Below are 17,484 nucleotides of genomic sequence, written 5' to 3'. Positions count from 1 at the left end.
ACGCGCGCGCGTCTCGATGACGCGCGACGGCGACGGGTCGTCGTCGGCGTCGATGGCGCACGCGCGCGACGCCATCATCGGCGCGGGCGAACGAGAGATCGAAACGATCGTGCGCGAGTTGTCGATCTTAGCCATACCCGTGAACGACGCGATCGAGGACGACGACGCGCTGCGAGACCTGGATGACGCGCAGAAACGATGCGTCGAACTCGCGTTGCGCGGGGAAAACGTGTTCGTGTCGGGCGTGGGCGGGACGGGGAAGTCGAAGGTGCTGCGGGCGATTCGTACGAGTTTGAAGCGCGCGGGGAAAATGACGGCGACGACGGCGTCGACGGCGATAGCGGCAGAGGCCGTGAATGGGACGACGCTGTTCGCGTTCTGTGGCTTGGGATTATCGAAGACCGTCGATGGGTTTGGATTTGCTAGCGATTTGACGAAGCAGCGGGTGCGCGAATGCGACGCCTTGCTCGTCGACGAAGTCTCGATGCTCAGCGGCGAGCTTTTCGATAGACTCAGCTACCATTTGAAGCGAATTCGAAGCGATCCTCGTCCCTGTGGTGGGATCCAAATGATACTTTTCGGTGACTTTTTGCAACTCGGTCCGGTGGATAATACGGATGAGCGAATGGCGACTGGGCGAGGGTTCTGTCCGGCGCTGTTTCTGAATCGCGGGTGGATGTTTGAGTCGTGGACTTGGCGAGAATCGAACATCAAAACTGTGTACCTCGAGACTGTGTATCGACAGCAGGGTGATATGGCATTTGTCAATGCATTAAAAAACATTCGCACCGGCGAACCAGGCGCGGTGGAGGAATTCCAAGCGCTGTACACGCAGAATGAGCGCGAGGTGCAAGTCGGAGCCTCGGCGCTGAGGATAGTAGGCACAAACGACAAAGCCGAGAGCGTGAACAAAAAGGCATTGATGACTCTACAATCTAAGTGTTATACGTTCACTGCTGTTGATAGAGTCCAGGTACCCGATATTGATAACGAGCAAGAGAGAGCCAGGCGCATGAGCGAGCTTCATCGTTTATGGGTATCCCTGAGCGCCAAGAAGAAGTGCCGTATCGCTCAAAAATTGGAGTTGAAAACGGGAGCAAAAGTAATGATGCTGAAGAATTTGGACGTATGCCTCGTTGTCGATGGTATCGTCACGCGGAAGCGGCTGGTGAACGGAGCGCGTGGTTTCATCGCGCGAATGGAGTCAGCAGTCATATGTCTTGACGAAATAAGAAAGATGAAGGCGAACATGGAAAAGGCGTGCGACATCCCATCCGAGAGTTTAGAGCACGGAATAAAGGCTCTCGATGATCAAGTCGAGTGGTTAGAAGGACAATTGAAACGAGACGACAAGATCGCTGTTCCGTACGTCTTTTTCAACAACTTTCACGAGAAGGCCATACCAATACTTCCGTACGATTTCGAGTTTGAAACAGCTGGGCTCGGCTCAAACATACGAAAGCAGATTCCTCTCGCGCTTGCTTGGGGGGTAACGGCTCACAAGTCCCAAGGCATGTCACTCGACGAGGCATATGTAGATTGTTCAAACTTCTTCGCCGCGGGACAAGCCTACGTGGCGTTGTCTCGCCTCCGTAGTCTCTCCGGATTGAAGATGACAGGATTCAACCAGCAAGCAGTGAGAACGTCTCCCGTAGCGAAGAGTTTCTACGACGGAACGAGTCAAACTACACCAGATGCGCCTCGAGGCTGGTGGAACTACAACTCGGCGAACTATCGCAATGACCAGCAAGGGAAGATACTTGAAACGTTGATTCGTAGTAGAGCACCATTTCCGCCAGAGCACACGCTCGAAGTTCATGACCTGGCGCTTAAACAAAATGACAGAACTTGGAGGTGCCAATCGTGTGGTAAAGGTCTACGCGTCTGTGCGGATATGCAAGACGTGATTAAGTCCACCATCCCGAGGTGCAGTCCCTCAACAACGATCGCAGGCGTGCAAGAGCCGCGATCAGGCTCGGCTCGACGAGCATCCCTGAGGGGCGACGACGTTCCCCTTCCATCACCCACGCGTGCACGTCGTCTCGATTTCGATGAAAGCGATACGATATCACAGATTCCTTTAGCAGAACGCGCGCGGCGATTAAACAGTTAGTCTGTAAGTATTTCCCCGCGTACTTATTCAATAAATCGCTACTTTCCTATGCAAAACCTTTCGAATATCGTATCGAGCACGTCCTCGGTGACGTCGTCGCCCGTGACGCTACCGAGCGCGAACGCGGCCTCGCGCAGATCTATGGTCCAAAAGTCGAGCGGCATGTCGGCGGCGATGGTGTCGCGAAGACGATCGAGCGAATCCAACGCGTTTTGCAGCGCCTCGGCCTGACGTTGATTGGCGGCCCACGCGCCACCCTCGGCGTCGACTTCACCGCCGCTCACCGTGCGCACGATGGCGTGCTCTAAATGTTCTAAATTGTCGCCCGTCGCCGCGCTCACGTGAACGACGGTGCTGAAGCTTTCGAGAACTTCCGGCGGCGGCGTCGCGTTCGACGCGTCGGCGATGTCCGTCTTGTTCACCACGAGCACGGATGAACCGCGCGCGCGGGCGTTATTCGCGATTTCACTCTGCCAAATAGCGCTGTCCTCACTCACCCATCCGCGCTCGGCGTCGACGACGAGCACGACGATGTCAGCGCCCGCGGCGGCGGCGCGAGAACGTTCCACGCCGATTTTCTCGACTTCGTCGTCGGTTTCGCTTCGTATGCCCGCCGTGTCCAAGAGCGTGGCGGGAAGTCCACCAATGTTCACCGACGCCTCGACGACATCTCGAGTCGTGCCTTCGCGCGAGGTCACGATCGAGCGTTCACTTCGAGTGAGCGCGTTCAATAAGCGCGACTTGCCCACATTTGGGCGCCCGACGATGGCCACGGTGACGCCCGTCTCCAGGAGCGCGCCGCGTTTGGCCGTCGTCAGCACCTTTCGAATCGTCTCTCGCGCGCCCGCGGCTTTGGCTTCGATCGCCCGCACGTCCAAAGGCACCATTTCGTCGTCAAAGTCCAATCTCGCCTCGAGCTCGGCTAATAAATCTACGCACGCGCGTCTCGCCTCGCTCACGGGCGTCGTCAACCCGCCTCGCATCGCCGCCAACGCGCTATCCGCCGCCGCCGTCGTCTTCGCGCTCACCAGCGCGTGAACCGCCTCCGCCTGCGTCAAATCCAACCGCCCATTCAAAAACGCTCGCAACGTAAACTCCCCATTCCTCGCCAACCGCGCGCCCTCGTCCAAACACCGCGCCATCGCGCGTTGCACGCACACCGCGCCGCCGTGACAGTGCAACTCCACCACGTCCTCCGCCGTGTAACTCCGCGGCGCTATGAACGCCAACGCGATCACCTCATCGATTATCTCCCCATCACCGTCCACGACGACCCCGTACGTCGCCTTATGACTCTCGTCGAACGCGTTCGCCGCGTTCGCGCTCGCGCTCGCCCGCGTCGCTCCGCCCGCGCGTCGAAACACCCGCCCCCCGATCGCCCGCGCGTCCGATCCGCTCAGCCGCACGATCGCCACGCCTCCCACCGCGCCCACGACCGCCGTCGCGACGCCGACGATCGTGTCGTCGTCCGTCGTCGCCGCGCGTCGCTCGCGTCCCCGTCCCCGTCCTAGTCCCGGTGCGCTTTTCGTCGCGCCTCTCGCCCGTTCGCGTCGCCCGCGCGCGTCGAGCGCGCCGCGCGACGCCGCGGTTCGACCGCGCGCCGTTCGCGCCGCCATTCGGCCGCGCGAAGCGTCGCCCGCGATCCGCGTCGCGATCTCGCGCGACGACACGGACGCGCGACGAATTCGTGCGTCGATGGGTTCGTTAATAAACTCCCTCCTGCGTCGCGCACACGAATCGACCGGCGGCGCGCGCGCGACGGCGCCGCACTGCCGAGCTCGCGACGGACGTCGTCGAGCAGTGAAGCCGAACGAGGTGCGCGAGCGACGACGACGACGACGACGCGGAGAGAGCGAAGGCGACGACGGCGCGCGACGACGACGACGCGACGACGGGAGGAGGCGAAAGACGCGAAAGACGCGATCGGACGAATGCGCGAACGACTAGGGATGGCACGCGAAGGGCGACGACGACGCGCGAGACTGACGGACGACGCGCGCGCGGTGGCGAATCGCGCGGGTGAACAGGTTGCCGCATCGAAACGCGTCATGGCTGAGGGTAACCCGAAGGCGTATCCGCTCGCGGACGCGCAATTGACGATCACCATTCTGGACATCGTGCAACAGGCGAGCAATTACAAGCAGCTGAAGAAGGGCGCGAACGAGGCGACGAAGACGCTGAACCGAGGGATATCGGAGTTCGTCGTGCTGGCGGCGGACACGGAGCCGTTGGAGATTCTGCTGCACCTGCCGCTGTTGGCGGAGGATAAAAACGTGCCGTACGTCTTCGTGCCGAGCAAGCAGGCGCTCGGACGCGCGTGCGGGGTGTCGAGACCGGTGATTTCTTGCTCGGTGACCACGAACGAGGGGTCGCAGTTGAAGCAGCAGATTCAAAACTTGAAGGATGCCATCGAAAAGTTGCTCATCTAATAACTGCGGTCGTCCGGTGGGCTCGAGACGAGCGCGCGCGAATCGCGTCGACTCCGTCGCTCTACGACGAGCGGCGCGTTCGCGTCGGCGTCTCGGCGTCCTTGTACCGATATAAACCTAGCGAAATAAGCTTCTAGAGCAAATAAACGCCCCTACGCACCCGTATTTTCAATATAACGGATCTAGGATGTACGCGAACGCGCGCGCTCCCGTCGCCTCAGAGTTCGCCTCTCGCGCATGCTCCCGACGCTCGCGCGCGCGCTCGCGTCTCGCGTTCCCGCGACCGTCTCCGCGCGTCGACGCGGCGCGAAAGTCGCCAGAGCGCTCTCCGGGACGCGCGCGGAAGCCATGAATCGCGCGGACAAAATCGATCCCGCGAGTCCGAGGTTGCACGTGTGGGTGTGCGATATTCAAGAAAAGTTTTCGAGCGCCGTCGCCGGATTCGATCACGTCGCGCACAACACGTCGACGATGTTGCGCGCGATCGACGCCATGCAAAGTGGATGGGGAACGAGAGTCATCATGACTGAACAAGTGCCGGAGAAGCTCGGGCCGACGGTGGCGTCGGTGCGGGACGCGGCCCGAGCCGTCGCGGGCGCGAGGCGTCACCGCGTGTCCAAGACGGCGTTCAGCATGTACGATGTCGGTAAGGCATTCGTTGGACGGAATTCACTCGACGAGGCGCCTGTTCGTCACGTCGTCGTGGGACTCGAGGCGCACGTTTGCGTGGTGCAAACGGTGCTCGATTTATTGGCGAACGAGCCCAACGGCGTCGTTTACGTGTGCGTGGACGCGGTGTCGAGCATTCGATTGGAGGACCGCGCGGTGGCGTTGCGACGGATGGAGCGGGCTGGGGCGATCTTGACGTGCACGGAGAGCGTGGTTTTCGAAATGATGGGTGACGCGAACCACCCTCAGTTCCGAGCCGTGAGTAAAATCGTACGCGAAGGGGCGACGAATAAACCAACCGACTGTGCGCCGTTACCTAGCATTTAGTTATACTACAAAGAATCGTGTATTTTACCGTCGTCCGAGAACTCAAACGATCTTCGGAAGCGTGTCTGGGAAGGTGGCGTACTCGTAAACTTTTTCGAGATCACCGTTCCACTCGCGCGCGTTCATCTCGGACATGCGCGCCGCGACGCTCTTACCGTCGTCGACGATGTCTTGCAAGTAACGCAAGTACACTTCTTCGCCTAAACCGCGCTCTTGCAGGCCCTGTACAGAAAGTTCGACCATTTTCTTGGCGATATCGTTCGCCGTGCCGCCTCTAAACTTGGCCGACAATCCATCCTTGGTGACGTCGACGCGAAGCGCGTCGCGCTCGACTTGCGTCCAGTCGCTCACCATCGCCTCGGCCGCGTCCAAGGCTTTGTCGGAATACAACAATCCAACCCAAAGCGCGGGAAGGGCCATGATGGCTTCGTAAGAGCCACCGTCGGCACCTCGCATCTCCATGTACTTCTTGAGACGAACCTCCGGAAACACAGTCGTGAGGTGTTGCTCCCAGTCGTCGATCGTCGGCTTGTCGCCCGGAAGTTGAGGAAGCTTTCCCTCCATAAAATCGAGCCAGGATTCCCCCGAAACGTCCACGTACGTGCCGTTTCTGTACACAAAGTACATCGGTACGTTCATGACGTAGTCGCAGTACTTTTCAAACCCGAAATCGTCGTCGAAAACCCACGCGAGCGTGCCCGTGCGATCGTCGTCCGTGTCCCGCCACACGTCGGAGCGCATGGATTGATACCCGGTGTCCGCGCCGTCCACGAACGCGGAGTTGGCGAACATCGCCGTCGCGAGAGGTTGCAGCGCGAGGGACGTCCTGAACTTGCGCACCATGTCTTGCTCGCTCTCGAAATCCAAGTTGACTTGAATCGTGCACGTGCGAAACATCATGTCGTGTCCGCGAGTGCCCTTCTTCGGCATGTACGCGCGCATAATCTTATACCTCCCTTTCGGCATCATCGGCACCTCGGCCACCGACCACTTCGGGTCAAACCCGATTCCCAAGAATCTGTGCCCCTTTTCCCGCGCCAGCGCGTTCACGGTCTCGATGTGCCATCGCACCTCCTCGTCCGTCTGCGTCAGGTTCTCCAGCGGCGCGCCCGAGAGTTCAAACTGTCCACCCGGCTCGAGCGTCACGCTTTGCTTGTCCTTCGTGCACCCGATGATGTTATCCGCTTCGTTTATCGGCGTCCACCCGTGTCGCTCGACGAGCGAGCTCAGGACGTGCCGCACGACTGGATAATCCATCCTTCGCTTGGTCGCCTCGTCGTACCCAAACTTTTCGTGCTCCGTCCCGATCCTGCGTCGTCGTCCGTCGCGTCGTCAGTCCTCGCGCTCGCCCCCCCCCGCGTCGATATCGAACGCGCGCGCATCGCGCGCGTCTCCTTCTCGTCCCCCGCGCGTCCTCGGCGCCATCCGCGCGCGCCGTCCCGCGCCGTCCCGCGCGTCTGGATAAAGCGTCATCCCCCGTTCGCCCATCGCGCGTCGCGCGCGCGCCCGCCTCCGCGCTTTGCGCGCCTCCCGGTGTCGCGTCGTTTTCCTCGCCGCACCTGAACGCCTCTCTCGGTTTACACCCCCGCCTGACGAACGCCACGCACTCCTCGCGCGTGACCGCGCGCGCCGGCGCCGTCGCCGCCGCGCGAATCGTCGTCGTCGTCGCGCGTCGCGTCGCGCGTCTCCCGCGCCGCGTCGCGGTGCCGACGCGGAGCGCGTCGCCGCGCGCCGTCGTCGCCGTCATCGCCGTCGTCGCGCGCGTCGCGCGATGGCGCGCGCGCGTCGACGCGCGACGCGGCGCGAAGAAACCCGAACGCGTCGACGTCGCGCGCCCGTGACCTCGCGCGCGTCGACGCGAACGTCGCCGTCGATGGAGACGTGAAAACCGTCCCTTTTTTGTTTCAAATTTCGGCCGTGCACCCCAGGTGCGACGTTTTTCACCTTCCGAGTCCCCCATCTTGAGTCATGACTCGCCGTTCGGAGAAAAAAACGCGTCCCACGGGAATTGGTCTATGCATCTCTGGGAACGGTCGCGTTCGACGAAGATTTATACATTTATACTTTTTGGGTTTTGTTCGGACATTCGGCGCGTAGACGACGCGCGATCGCGCCCGCGCGCGCGACCGCGGCATCGCGATGCCGTTGCGATTCCGGGACCGCGGATCGACGCGCGATTCCGACGCGAGACGCCGACGACGGGCGTGTCGCGCGACGACGGCGATGCAGGACGCGCGATCGACGGACGACGTCGCGCGGGCGTCGCGGAATCGTCGAAGACGCGCGCGCGCGCGCGACGCGCGATGGGCGATGACGCTCGCGGTGATGACGACGATCGCGACGGCGACGGCGGGCGGGCGCGGACGCGGGACGGCGCTCGCGCGCGACGGTGCGACGTGGGGACGCGCGACGGCGACGGACGGCGGCGCGCCGTCGGCGGGCGGGGGGAGGGAGGCGCGCGCGGCGGGACGCGGCGCGCGAGGATTGCCGGCGGGTCCGTGCCCGCTCGCGCCGCTGGCGATCTGCGAGAGGTTGAATTACGTCGTGATCGAGGAGGAGCTGCGGGCGAAGAACGCGGCGGAGGCGTGCGCGAGGCTGCCGGCGGGGCGGAGGTTTTTGTGCGCGGCGGCGCGAGACGCGGCGGCGACGCTGCGTCGGGCGGCGAACTGGGGCGACGCGGCGTTCGCGCGGGAGGCGCGCGTGGTGCCGCTGGGAGGTGGGAAGGGACGACGGGCGTCTCGCGCGGCGTCGTACGATCACGCGTTGGCGTCGCTTTGCGATTTGAGGATGAACAAGTTGTGCGGGAGCGTCGTCGAGCAGCGATTCGAGCACGCGGCCAAGCACGCCGAACTGCAGAACGAGTGCGAGATCGCGTCGACGTTGGGCGAGCAGTGGGAAACGTCCAAGGAAATTTGCGAGGCGATGCAAGTGGACGCTAAACTCGCGCGAGAGGCGATGGCGCGCGAGGTTACCGCGCTCGAAGCAGAGTTCGCCAAGAAGTTTGGCGCCAAGCCGAGCGAAACGTCGACTCAAAAGCCCAACTCCAGAGAGGCTCGAAAAGACAAGAAGAAGGCGCAAAAGGACGACGATAAGCGGCGAAAAGAAATGGCGAGACATAAAGCGGAGATTACGCGCAAGCGCGTCGCGCACGAAAAGAAGCAGGTCGCCATGATGGAGCAGCTTCGCGAGCAGTGCACGACGCGATTGAACGACGCGCAGAGGGCTCATTCGGAAGCGCTCGTGAAGTGCGAAGCGCACGGACCGCGCCTTCGCGTGCTCCGCGAAGACATCATAGCTACCGAAGCGAAGGTTGAGCACATCGTCCCCGCCCTCGATCGGACCATCTCCGCGGTGGCCATTCTCGGCGCCACGCCGGAATCCGCAGAGCAGTTGGCGAGCGCTGTGAGCATCTCCGAACTCGCTGGAATGACCGCAGATAAAACCATCGACGACGTGAGTCGCGTGCTCGGCGCCGAACCGTTGCAGAGGCTGAGGAATTTGTGCACCGAGAGCGCGATTTTGGGCGCGGGAGGCGGCAAGCGCGGAGCGCCAAAGGCGTGTCCAGATTACCACCCCCCTGGTCCGGTGTCGTGCGCGCAGTCGTGCGCCGCGATGGAAGACGCAGCTATCGGGCGAGTCGCGCGCAGAGATAAACCGTTCGCTCTCGGCGTGATCGCCGGCATCGCGATCGGGTACATATTGTTCGCTAAATTTAACGCGCACGAAGTCGCGCTCGCCGACGCGTCGAAGACAAAGCGCGAGTGAGACTCTTAAAGTGTCATAGTACGCATGTAACGTATTTTCGTCTTAATCATCAACTACTATCTCGGGCGCTCCTCGCGCGGCGCCGCCCATTCAACGCGAAGAATGAGGTTGTCGTAACCGTAGCCGTCGAGCTTGGCGATGGCGCGTTCGCCGTCTTCTTTGCTTACCATATTAACGAACGCAAAACCACGCGCCTCGCCAGTCTCGCGGTTGATGGCGACGTAAATGCGCGTAACAGGGCCGAACGGTCGGAACAACTCTTGCAAATCTTGCTCGCGCGTATCCTCCGACAAGTTGGACACGCGAATAGAGTTTTCGTCCCGACGTCGATCCATCGACGCCCCAGCCCCGGACGCGCCTGCGCGCATCGACGGCGGCACGTACCCCCCGGGCTTTCTCGCCCCAAGTCCGCCTTCCTCATCCGGCGGTTTACTCCCATCGTTGGCTAAATCCTTATACGGACACTTCGAAGTCCAGTGGTCGCCCTTCTTTCCGCACGTTCGGCACACCAACAGCGACGTCTGCGCGCTCGCCATCGCCGCAAGCGGATCCTCAGCCTTCTCAAGCTCACTCTTCGGCTGCGCGCGAGTCTTCTCCAAAAATATCTCTTCTAACGACACCGCCGTCATGCTCTCATCTCCCGGTTTATACCGCTTCGCGTCGCCGAATTTTTCCCAGGTTTTTCGCTCCAACATCCCCGGCGTCACCTTCTTCGTCACCTCGTGCTCCTTGTACTTTTTCACCGTCCTCGTCCGCATCCCCGCCTCGTTGAGTTGATACGTGATGGACGTCCACACGCCCTCCGCGTCCGGGCCGTGCTTTTCGCTCGGCGGTAACTCGCCGGCCGCGGTCGCGGAGGCGCCGCCGATCGAGATCGACTTGACGCCTTCGATCGCGCCGTCGACGTCGCTCGAGCCCGCGTGCGAGGCGTTCACGGACGCCGTGGACGCGTCGGCGTCGATCTCTTCCCATCGCGGCTTGCGCACCATGGCGATCGCGCGTCGTCCGCGACGGGCGCGTCGAGATGTGGCGCCGAGAGGTAGGGTCAAATACAACGTCAACCCTAGCGTCTAACAGGTTTAGGGTGTACTAAAATCTGGCGTCGAAACTACAACTCAAACGGGGCGCTAACTAGGCGTAGTAAAACAAGTCAGCCTTCTTCTTAGCCTGAACTTGGATGATACCCTCGTTAAAATCTTCGTGCGTGATCTCCGTGCCGTCGCGACGGAGGGCGAGCATGCCGGCTTCGACGCACACGGCTTTGAGCTGGGCGCCGTTGAAATCTTCGGTGCCGCGAGCGAGCTCGTCAAAGTTCACCTCGGGGTTAACGTTCATCTTGCGGGAGTGGATCTTCATGATTTGCGCTCGAGCATCTTCGTTCGGATGAGGGAACTCGATCTTACGGTCGAGTCGACCGGAGCGCATGAGCGCGGGATCGAGAATATCGGCTCGGTTCGTGGCGGCGATGATTTTGATTCTATCGTCGCTCGAGAACCCATCGAGCTGATTAAGGAGCTCTAACATCGTGCGCTGGACTTCGCGATCACCGTTGGTGTCGGAATCGAAACGCTTGGTCCCGATGGCGTCGATCTCATCGATGAAGATGATGGCTGGCGACTTTTCCTTGGCCAACGCGAACGCGTCTCGCACCAACTTTGCGCCGTCGCCGATGAACATTTGCACCAACAGCGGCCCCGCGAGCTTGAGATACGCCGCGTTCGTCTGCGCCGCGCACGCTCGCGCGATCAACGTCTTTCCCGTCCCGGGCGGTCCGTACAAAAGCACCCCTTTCGGCGGTCGAATACCGAGTTTCGCGAACTTGGCCGCGTGCGTCATCGGCAACACGATGGCTTCCCGCATCTCCCGAATTTGTTTCTCAAGCCCCCCTATGTCGGTGTAATCATCCGTCGGCTTCTCGTCCACCTCCATCGCCTTCACTCGCGAATCGTACTCCGCCGGAAGCGTGTCCAAAATCAAATACGAATCCTTATTCACCCCCACCAAGTCCCCCGGTTTCAGCGTCTCCGCGTCCACCAACCCGACCACGGGCAAGAATATCGTCTGCCTCGTCGTCGTCTTCAGCACCACCGCCTTCCCTCGTCGCTGCGCGTCCACGTCCGCCGTCGCTTGATCCTCCAGCTCCTCTTCCTCCGGCGCCAAGTCCAAGAGTTCCACCACGTTCCCCACCAAGTACGGCAGCTGCTTATTCAGCTTGATCTTCTCCTCGTTGTCCTTCACCCGCTCTCGCTCGCCCTGGCACTCCAGGTTCAGGCGATTGCTCTCATCGCGCAGCACGCGGAGCTCGTGCTCGAGCATGCGCGCCCGCGCCAGGACGTCGTCGAGCGGCGCGTTTTCGAGCTCCGCGAGCGCGCGCGTTTGATCGTCATCGAACGCGGCGTCCAGGTCCATCGCGCGTCGTTCGCCGCGCGCGCGATCGCCTCGCGCGCGTCGTTCGTTTCGCGTCTCCCGCGCGCGCGTCGCGCGCGCGTCGACGACGGGCGCGCTTCACCGACGCGCGGCGTCGAGTGGCGTCAGATCGTCGTTGACCGTTCGGCGCGTCGCGACGGTAAAACGCGTCGCGCGTCGCGTCGCGTCGCCGACCGCGCGCGCCGCGACGACCCGCGCGCGGGACGACGTCTCGGCGTCTCGGGATGGCCACCGCGGGCCTGCGCGCGCTTCCGATCGCGGTGTCGCGCGACGCGAGCGTGACGATCGATTTCTGGGCACCGACGAGCGCGACGAACGTGCGCGCGCACTTTTGCACGCACGCGCACGCGGATCACGTCGTCGGATTGGGACGCCGAGGATGGTCGCCGGCGCGCGCGGGGGGGAAGATCTTCTGCACGGAGATCACGCGAGAGGTGCTGGTGAGGCGATGGCCGACGCTGGGGCGACACGCGCGCGCGCTCGAAGTCGGCGAACCGACGGCGATACGATTGACGGCGAACACGACGGTCACGGTGACGCTGATCGACGCGGGACACTGCCCGGGGAGCGCGATGGTGCTGATCGATGGACCGCGCGGACGCGTGCTGCACACGGGAGATTTTAGACGGGAAGATTTCGGGACGAGGGCGGCGCTGCCGAGATGCGTGACGCGGGCGCCGATCGACGCGTTGTACCTGGATAACACGTACGCGCATCCGACGTGCGTGTTTCCCGATCGCGGAAGCGCGACGGCGGAGGTGATCGCGCTGTGCGAGGCGAACATGGATCGGCCGATCGTATTAGGCGTGGATTCGCTCGGGAAGGAGGATTTGGCGTGCGCGGTGAGCGAAGCCGTGGGGTGTCCGGTGGAGTTGGCGGACAATAGGTATTTGGTGTCGTCGTACGCGCGTTTCATGCACGGCACGAGGGCGTGCGAAAAGGCGCTTTTGATCACGCGATCGGCGAACGAGGCTTTGGACGCGCGCGCGCGCACAAACATACGATGCGTACCGAAACAGCACGTTCGGCCGTCGACGCTGCGCTCGCTCGCCGCGGGACTGCGGCACGAGGACGCGCCGCCGCTCGCGATTTTGCCCACCGGATGGAGCGCGGTGCGCGATAGAAGTGGCACTGCGACTGGAACGGGGCGTGTCGACGACGACGGCGCCAACGCGCACGGCATGGACGTGCCGATCGATGAGAACGCCGCCGCGGGGCGCATCGTCTCGGTGGCGTACTCTCTGCACGCGCCGTACAACGAGCTCGAAGCGTTCGTGCGCGCCGTGCGCCCCGGGTGCGTCATGGGTAACACGCGCGTAAATGGCGACGCCGAAGAAGTTCACGATCCTTTGATTCATTTCGGGCATTTGTGCACGGGCGAGTTCTCCGAAGGGTTCTATCCGCGCGACGCCGACGCGCCGATCCCGCTCGACGAACTCGGCGGCAGAGCGCTCACGGACTTTTGGAGCAAAGTCAAGGACGAACACGGGGTGTTGAAATCGCGCGTGAACGTGGAAGACGTCACGATCAAGCCTCCCAAGGTACCCGACAAACCGAGCGTGCGTTTAGCCGCGGCGGAGAACGGCGTCGTCTTCGAACCGCCGAAGAAGATGACGTGGCTCGAGCGCGAAGCGAAGATTCGACAAGACTGGGACGCGCGGTGTCAGCGCGCGTTCGACATCATCACCGCGCCTTTGCCGAGGAAAAAGGCGACGATCGCGTCGACCGACGACGATAACGCGAGATCGACCAAGAAACGGCGCGCATTCGTGCCCGATTGGATGGCGGCGCGCCGATAGAAGACCGTAGAAGACGCGCGCGCGACTGCATTGTAATTTGAATTAAACGACGCATAAGCAGCTTTGCTAACCTACCTCGCGGCACAAACGTCTCGTTTGCACACCGGACACAACCTACTTCGTTCGAGCCATCGATCGATGCACGCGGGATGATACACGTGCTTACACCCGAGCCTCTTCGCCTCCTCGCCGGTTTCCATTTGCGAAAGGCACACGCTGCACGTTTCGTTCTCGTTTTCATCGGCGCCTCGCGCGTACGTCTCCGTCGGCATCGCCGCGCGCTCGTTTTCGCGCATTCCACCCCCTCCCCCGCGCCCGCCCCAATTCATCCCTTGCATCGCGTTCAACATGTCCAAGATGCTCCCCGGCGCGCCCAACCTCCGAAACGCGTCGTCGAACCCGTCGAAACCGCCGAACCCTGCGACCCCCCCGCCCGCGTCCTCGTCCCCGAACATCGCCGCGGGATCGATCCTGAGCGTCTCCCCACCGCTCCCGATCGGGATTTCGAGCGTGAATCGCCCTCGTCCGTCGCCGTCGTCGCCGCGCGCGTCGTCTCGCCTCGCGTCGCCGTCGCCCGCCCGCGCGCGTCTCCCCGTCCCCCTCTCGACCTCGCCGTCCACCGCGCCGCGCACCGCGCCCAGAACGTCCTCCATGAATCCCGCGAACGGATTCGTGCCCGCCTGCGCGGCTCGGACGTCGCGCCGCGCCGCTTCTTCCGCGTACGCCTCGTCCTCCTCGCGCTGTAATCTTCGCGCGAGCGCCTCGTCCGCGTCCAGCCGCGCGCGCGCGTCGCGTCGCGCCTGTCGGTTCGTCCCGAGCACGCGCGCGATGTCGTCCTCGCGCGCGCGCGTCGCGCGCTCGAGCGCGTCGTCGTCGCTCGACGCCATGGCGTCGCGGTGTGATGCCGCGTCAGCATCACTCCACCGCGCGCGAGACGTCGCCGCGCGCGCGCGCTCGAGACGCGAACGCGCGCGCGCGATGCTGACGACGACGCGCGCCGTCGCGCGCGGCGCGCGATGGCGCGCGGACGCGCGCGCGCGTCGGAATTCGACGGGACGCGAATCGGCGACGGCGCGATGCGCGACGCGCGCGCGCGTCGCGACGCGCGCGGATCGACGCGCGCGCGCGATCGAGAGCGCGGCGGCGACGACGCGCGACGACGCGCGCGATCGCGAGGCGCGCGCGCGAGGCGCGCGCGCGAAGACGCGGGCGACGCACGAGAGCGATAGGGAGAGCGGGTTCTTCGTGGACACGCCGAAGACGACGCGCGAGCGCGCGATCGACGCGTGCGCGACGGCGACGGGGTATTTCCCGGTGTTCGTCGCGCTCGGGGCGCTGGCGGGGATGTGCGCGCCGGGAACGGTGAGCTGGTTTCGAGGCGACGCGGTGACGTACGCGCTCGCGGGGACGATGCTGGGGATGGGGATCACGCTCGATTTGAGCGATTTCCGCGCGGTGTTCGGGCAGCCGTGGAAGATTGGGATGGGCGTCGCGCTGCAGTACACGGTGATGCCGACGCTGGCGTTTTTGGTCGGGAAAATGTTTCTGGCGAATCAATCGCTCGCGGCGGGGTTGATTTTGGTCGGGTGCTGTCCGGGAGGGACGGCGTCGAACGTCGTGACGTTTCTGGCCGGTGCGAGCGTGCCGCTGAGCGTGGTGTTGACCACGGTGAGCACGTTCATGGCGACGGTGATGACGCCGACGTTGACGCAGCATCTCGCGGGAACGATGATCCCCGTCGACGGCGGCGGGTTATTCGTCAGCACGTGCAAAGTCGTGTTGCTTCCAGTCGTCGCTGGTTTGGTGTTGAAGAAGTACGCGCCCAAGTTCAGCGAGACGCTCGAGCCATTCGCGCCGATCACTGCGGTTCTCACGGTGGCGCTGATTTGCGCGTCCATCATCGGTCGCACGTCGACTCAGATTCTCGCCGCGGGACCGACGCTCATCGCCGCCGTCGCCTTGCTGCATACGCTCGGGTTCGGTTTGGGATACTTCCTGTCCCGCTCCGCTGGATTCTCGAGTAAGACCTCGCGAACGATGAGCATCGAAGTTGGCATGCAAAACTCGGCGCTCGGCGTCGTTCTCGCCTCCGCACACTTTGCCGATCCGTTGGTCGCGGTGCCGTGCGCGATTTCCGCGACGGTGCACTCCGTCCTCGGCAGCATGCTCGCTGCGTTTTGGAGGCACCGAGACAACACGAAAGAAGAACGCAAACAAAGTAAGAACGAAGTATGGCGAAATGATCCCAATTACACCGCGTATAACGACGCGTTTAGAGCGGCGACCGGGTTGAGCAACATCTGATTCGAGCGACTTCGCATTTTTCAATCTTTAGCGAACAATCAATATTGCAAACTGTGTAACGCTACGACATTTGTAAGCTGGCTTCTTCTATCTTAACTATCTAATTCGCCACATCCATATCTAATTCGCCACACCGAAGCGCTCGCTCAATCGTCTCTTCGCAACCATTCGTTGTTGAACTTGTCTTTGAGCTTGCGTTTGCGCTCCTTGAGTCGCGCGATTTGCTTTGGGGTCAACTTGACGTGCTTGCGATTCTTCATCTCGTGCAGCGCCGCGTCGAGCGTGGTCGTGTCCACGTAATTGTCTAATCCTATGTCGCTATAAACCGACGTCGATTTCGCAATCGTCGATGCGTCTGTAATTCTATGCAGCATGGTGTTGTACACGCCCGTGGAAGCGTACGACGCTTCCAAATCGGCGGCGCGTTTTTCGATCACTTTTCGCGCCACTTCGGCGGGATCGGCGCCGCTCATGATCGCTCGCTCGGGAGGTAAGCCTTCCATGACGGCCCGTTCCCAATCGTTTCGCGCTCGAGGCTCCTCTTCTGCTTCGTCCTCTGGAAGCGCCGCCGAGCCCTTGGCCTCGCGAAGCGCGGCTTGGGCGTGCGCCGCCGTCGACCGCGGGGGTAAAACAACCCCGAGCGCGGCGCACTGCGCGAGCAGGGGCGCGTCACCGAGCACATTCGCGAGCGTCGTCTCGGCCTCTTCGTCACCGTGCTCGAAGAGACGAAGCTCCATGGGAAGCATCGCTCGCCACGCCATCAACTCGGTCGCGGCGAACGGCCCCTGCCAATTCCCCGAATCATCTTCGTAATACCAACTCTTCAGTCCCGGCAACTTGACGCGCGCGACGTCCACGGACGTGTGCTTCTTCAACGCGTCCAACGCGTCGGTCGTGACGTCGGCGTCCGCGCGCGCTTCCGCGAACGCGCGTTCTCGCGCCTCCTTCGCCTTCGTCTCCTTCGCCTTCGCCTCCGCCGCCATCTTCGCCGCCGCCGTCTCGTCCGGCACGATCTCCACCCCACTCGGCCGTTCCCACGTCGTCTCGTGCGTCACCGAGTGAAAATAATAAAACGCGTCGCTCTCCGCGTCGTGCGACTGCACCCACCTCCCGTCGCGCGCCGCGCCCTCCCCCCCCCCCTCCTCGCCCGCGCGCCCATTCTCCGGCACGATCACCGCCGCCACCGTCCACGCGTCGTCCGCGTCGTCCTCTCCCGCTTCGCCCTCGCGCGCGCGCAATTTTTTCTCGACATTCGCCGCGCGTCTCGCCGCGTCGCCGTCGCCGAGCGTCAGCAGCAATTCCTCGTACTCCTCCCTCGACCCCGGAAAGTTGATCTCCGTGCGCCTCGCGCCCGGCGCCGCCGCGCCGTCGCATCGTTCGTCCGTCCACGTCGTTTCCCGTCGCGCGAGCGACGCCGCGCGCGCGCCGGCGATCGCCCGCGCGAGATTCGCGTCGTCGTTCGACGCCGCATCGCCTCGCGACGCCGCCTCGCGCGCGCGTTTCGCCGGCATTCGCGCGCGGCGCGTCGGACGCGCGCGTCGCCGCGTCGGCCGTCGCGCTCGAGCGCGCGCGCGTCGACGCTCGCCGCGTCGCGTCGATCGCGCGGTTCGTTTTGACGCCGCGCGTCGTCGTCGTCGCGCGTCGCGCGCAC

The 17,484-nt window shown here is 63.1% G+C and overlaps 12 protein-coding genes across 12 annotated transcripts; 6 read left to right on the top strand and 6 right to left on the bottom strand.

Moving 5' to 3' along the window:
- Window positions 1-52: 52 nt before the first annotated feature.
- OSTLU_15917 (predicted protein) lies at window positions 53-1,997 on the top strand (the record flags this gene model as incomplete). Its single annotated transcript, XM_001418521.1, has 2 exons — window positions 53-1,868; window positions 1,927-1,997. 2 exons carry the CDS (start codon window positions 53-55, stop codon window positions 1,995-1,997), a joined length of 1,887 nt encoding a protein of 628 aa, XP_001418558.1.
- A 142-nt stretch (window positions 1,998-2,139) lies between these two features.
- Window positions 2,140-3,729, bottom strand: OSTLU_49818 (predicted protein; the record flags this gene model as incomplete). The annotated part of the gene is made up of 1 exon (XM_001418276.1): window positions 2,140-3,729. The coding sequence occupies one exon, from the start codon at window positions 3,727-3,729 to the stop codon at window positions 2,152-2,154; it is 1,578 nt and encodes a 525-aa protein (XP_001418313.1). The 3' UTR covers window positions 2,140-2,151.
- A 432-nt stretch (window positions 3,730-4,161) lies between these two features.
- Window positions 4,162-4,542, top strand: OSTLU_41236 (predicted protein; the record flags this gene model as incomplete). The annotated part of the gene is made up of 1 exon (XM_001418520.1): window positions 4,162-4,542. One exon carries the CDS (start codon window positions 4,162-4,164, stop codon window positions 4,540-4,542), a length of 381 nt encoding a protein of 126 aa, XP_001418557.1.
- A 348-nt stretch (window positions 4,543-4,890) lies between these two features.
- OSTLU_40916 (predicted protein) lies at window positions 4,891-5,538 on the top strand (the record flags this gene model as incomplete). Its single annotated transcript, XM_001418519.1, has 1 exon — window positions 4,891-5,538. The coding sequence occupies one exon, from the start codon at window positions 4,891-4,893 to the stop codon at window positions 5,536-5,538; it is 648 nt and encodes a 215-aa protein (XP_001418556.1).
- Window positions 5,539-5,580: 42 nt separating this feature from the next.
- Window positions 5,581-7,285, bottom strand: GSC2 (gamma-glutamate cysteine synthase; the record flags this gene model as incomplete). The annotated part of the gene is made up of 2 exons (XM_001418275.1): window positions 5,581-6,847; window positions 7,098-7,285. 2 exons carry the CDS (start codon window positions 7,283-7,285, stop codon window positions 5,581-5,583), a joined length of 1,455 nt encoding a protein of 484 aa, XP_001418312.1.
- A 563-nt stretch (window positions 7,286-7,848) lies between these two features.
- OSTLU_32345 (predicted protein) lies at window positions 7,849-9,303 on the top strand (the record flags this gene model as incomplete). The annotated part of the gene is made up of 1 exon (XM_001418518.1): window positions 7,849-9,303. One exon carries the CDS (start codon window positions 7,849-7,851, stop codon window positions 9,301-9,303), a length of 1,455 nt encoding a protein of 484 aa, XP_001418555.1.
- Window positions 9,304-9,377: 74 nt separating this feature from the next.
- OSTLU_6420 (predicted protein) lies at window positions 9,378-10,169 on the bottom strand (the record flags this gene model as incomplete). Its single annotated transcript, XM_001418274.1, has 1 exon — window positions 9,378-10,169. A coding segment is annotated over one exon (792 nt), but the record flags the coding sequence as incomplete, so codon positions are not given.
- A 259-nt stretch (window positions 10,170-10,428) lies between these two features.
- OSTLU_32343 (predicted protein) lies at window positions 10,429-11,822 on the bottom strand. The gene has a single exon (XM_001418273.1). It carries the CDS (start codon window positions 11,710-11,712, stop codon window positions 10,435-10,437), a length of 1,278 nt encoding a protein of 425 aa, XP_001418310.1. The 5' UTR covers window positions 11,713-11,822; the 3' UTR covers window positions 10,429-10,434.
- A 132-nt stretch (window positions 11,823-11,954) lies between these two features.
- Window positions 11,955-12,500, top strand: OSTLU_40815 (predicted protein; the record flags this gene model as incomplete). The annotated part of the gene is made up of 1 exon (XM_001418517.1): window positions 11,955-12,500. A coding segment is annotated over one exon (546 nt), but the record flags the coding sequence as incomplete, so codon positions are not given.
- Window positions 12,501-13,600: 1,100 nt separating this feature from the next.
- Window positions 13,601-13,984, bottom strand: OSTLU_32341 (predicted protein; the record flags this gene model as incomplete). Its single annotated transcript, XM_001418272.1, has 1 exon — window positions 13,601-13,984. The coding sequence occupies one exon, from the start codon at window positions 13,982-13,984 to the stop codon at window positions 13,601-13,603; it is 384 nt and encodes a 127-aa protein (XP_001418309.1).
- An 853-nt stretch (window positions 13,985-14,837) lies between these two features.
- Window positions 14,838-15,713, top strand: OSTLU_4131 (BASS family transporter: sodium ion/bile acid; the record flags this gene model as incomplete). The annotated part of the gene is made up of 1 exon (XM_001418516.1): window positions 14,838-15,713. A coding segment is annotated over one exon (876 nt), but the record flags the coding sequence as incomplete, so codon positions are not given.
- Window positions 15,714-15,979: 266 nt separating this feature from the next.
- Window positions 15,980-17,344, bottom strand: OSTLU_15908 (predicted protein; the record flags this gene model as incomplete). Its single annotated transcript, XM_001418271.1, has 1 exon — window positions 15,980-17,344. The coding sequence occupies one exon, from the start codon at window positions 17,342-17,344 to the stop codon at window positions 15,980-15,982; it is 1,365 nt and encodes a 454-aa protein (XP_001418308.1).
- Window positions 17,345-17,484: the final 140 nt, after the last annotated feature.

This window comes from Ostreococcus lucimarinus, chromosome 6, assembly GCF_000092065.1.
Source record: "Ostreococcus lucimarinus CCE9901 chromosome 6, complete sequence".
NCBI lineage: Eukaryota > Viridiplantae > Chlorophyta > Mamiellophyceae > Mamiellales > Bathycoccaceae > Ostreococcus > Ostreococcus sp. 'lucimarinus'.
Note: the sequence above shows the minus strand (reverse complement) of the source record. Positions and strands in the feature narration are given on the sequence as shown.

What these genes read in the sequence shown, in the direction of transcription:
- OSTLU_32343 (XM_001418273.1), bottom strand. Translation starts at nt 11,712, where the DNA reads ATGGACCTGGACGCCGCGTTCGATGACGATCAAACGCGCGCGCTCGCG.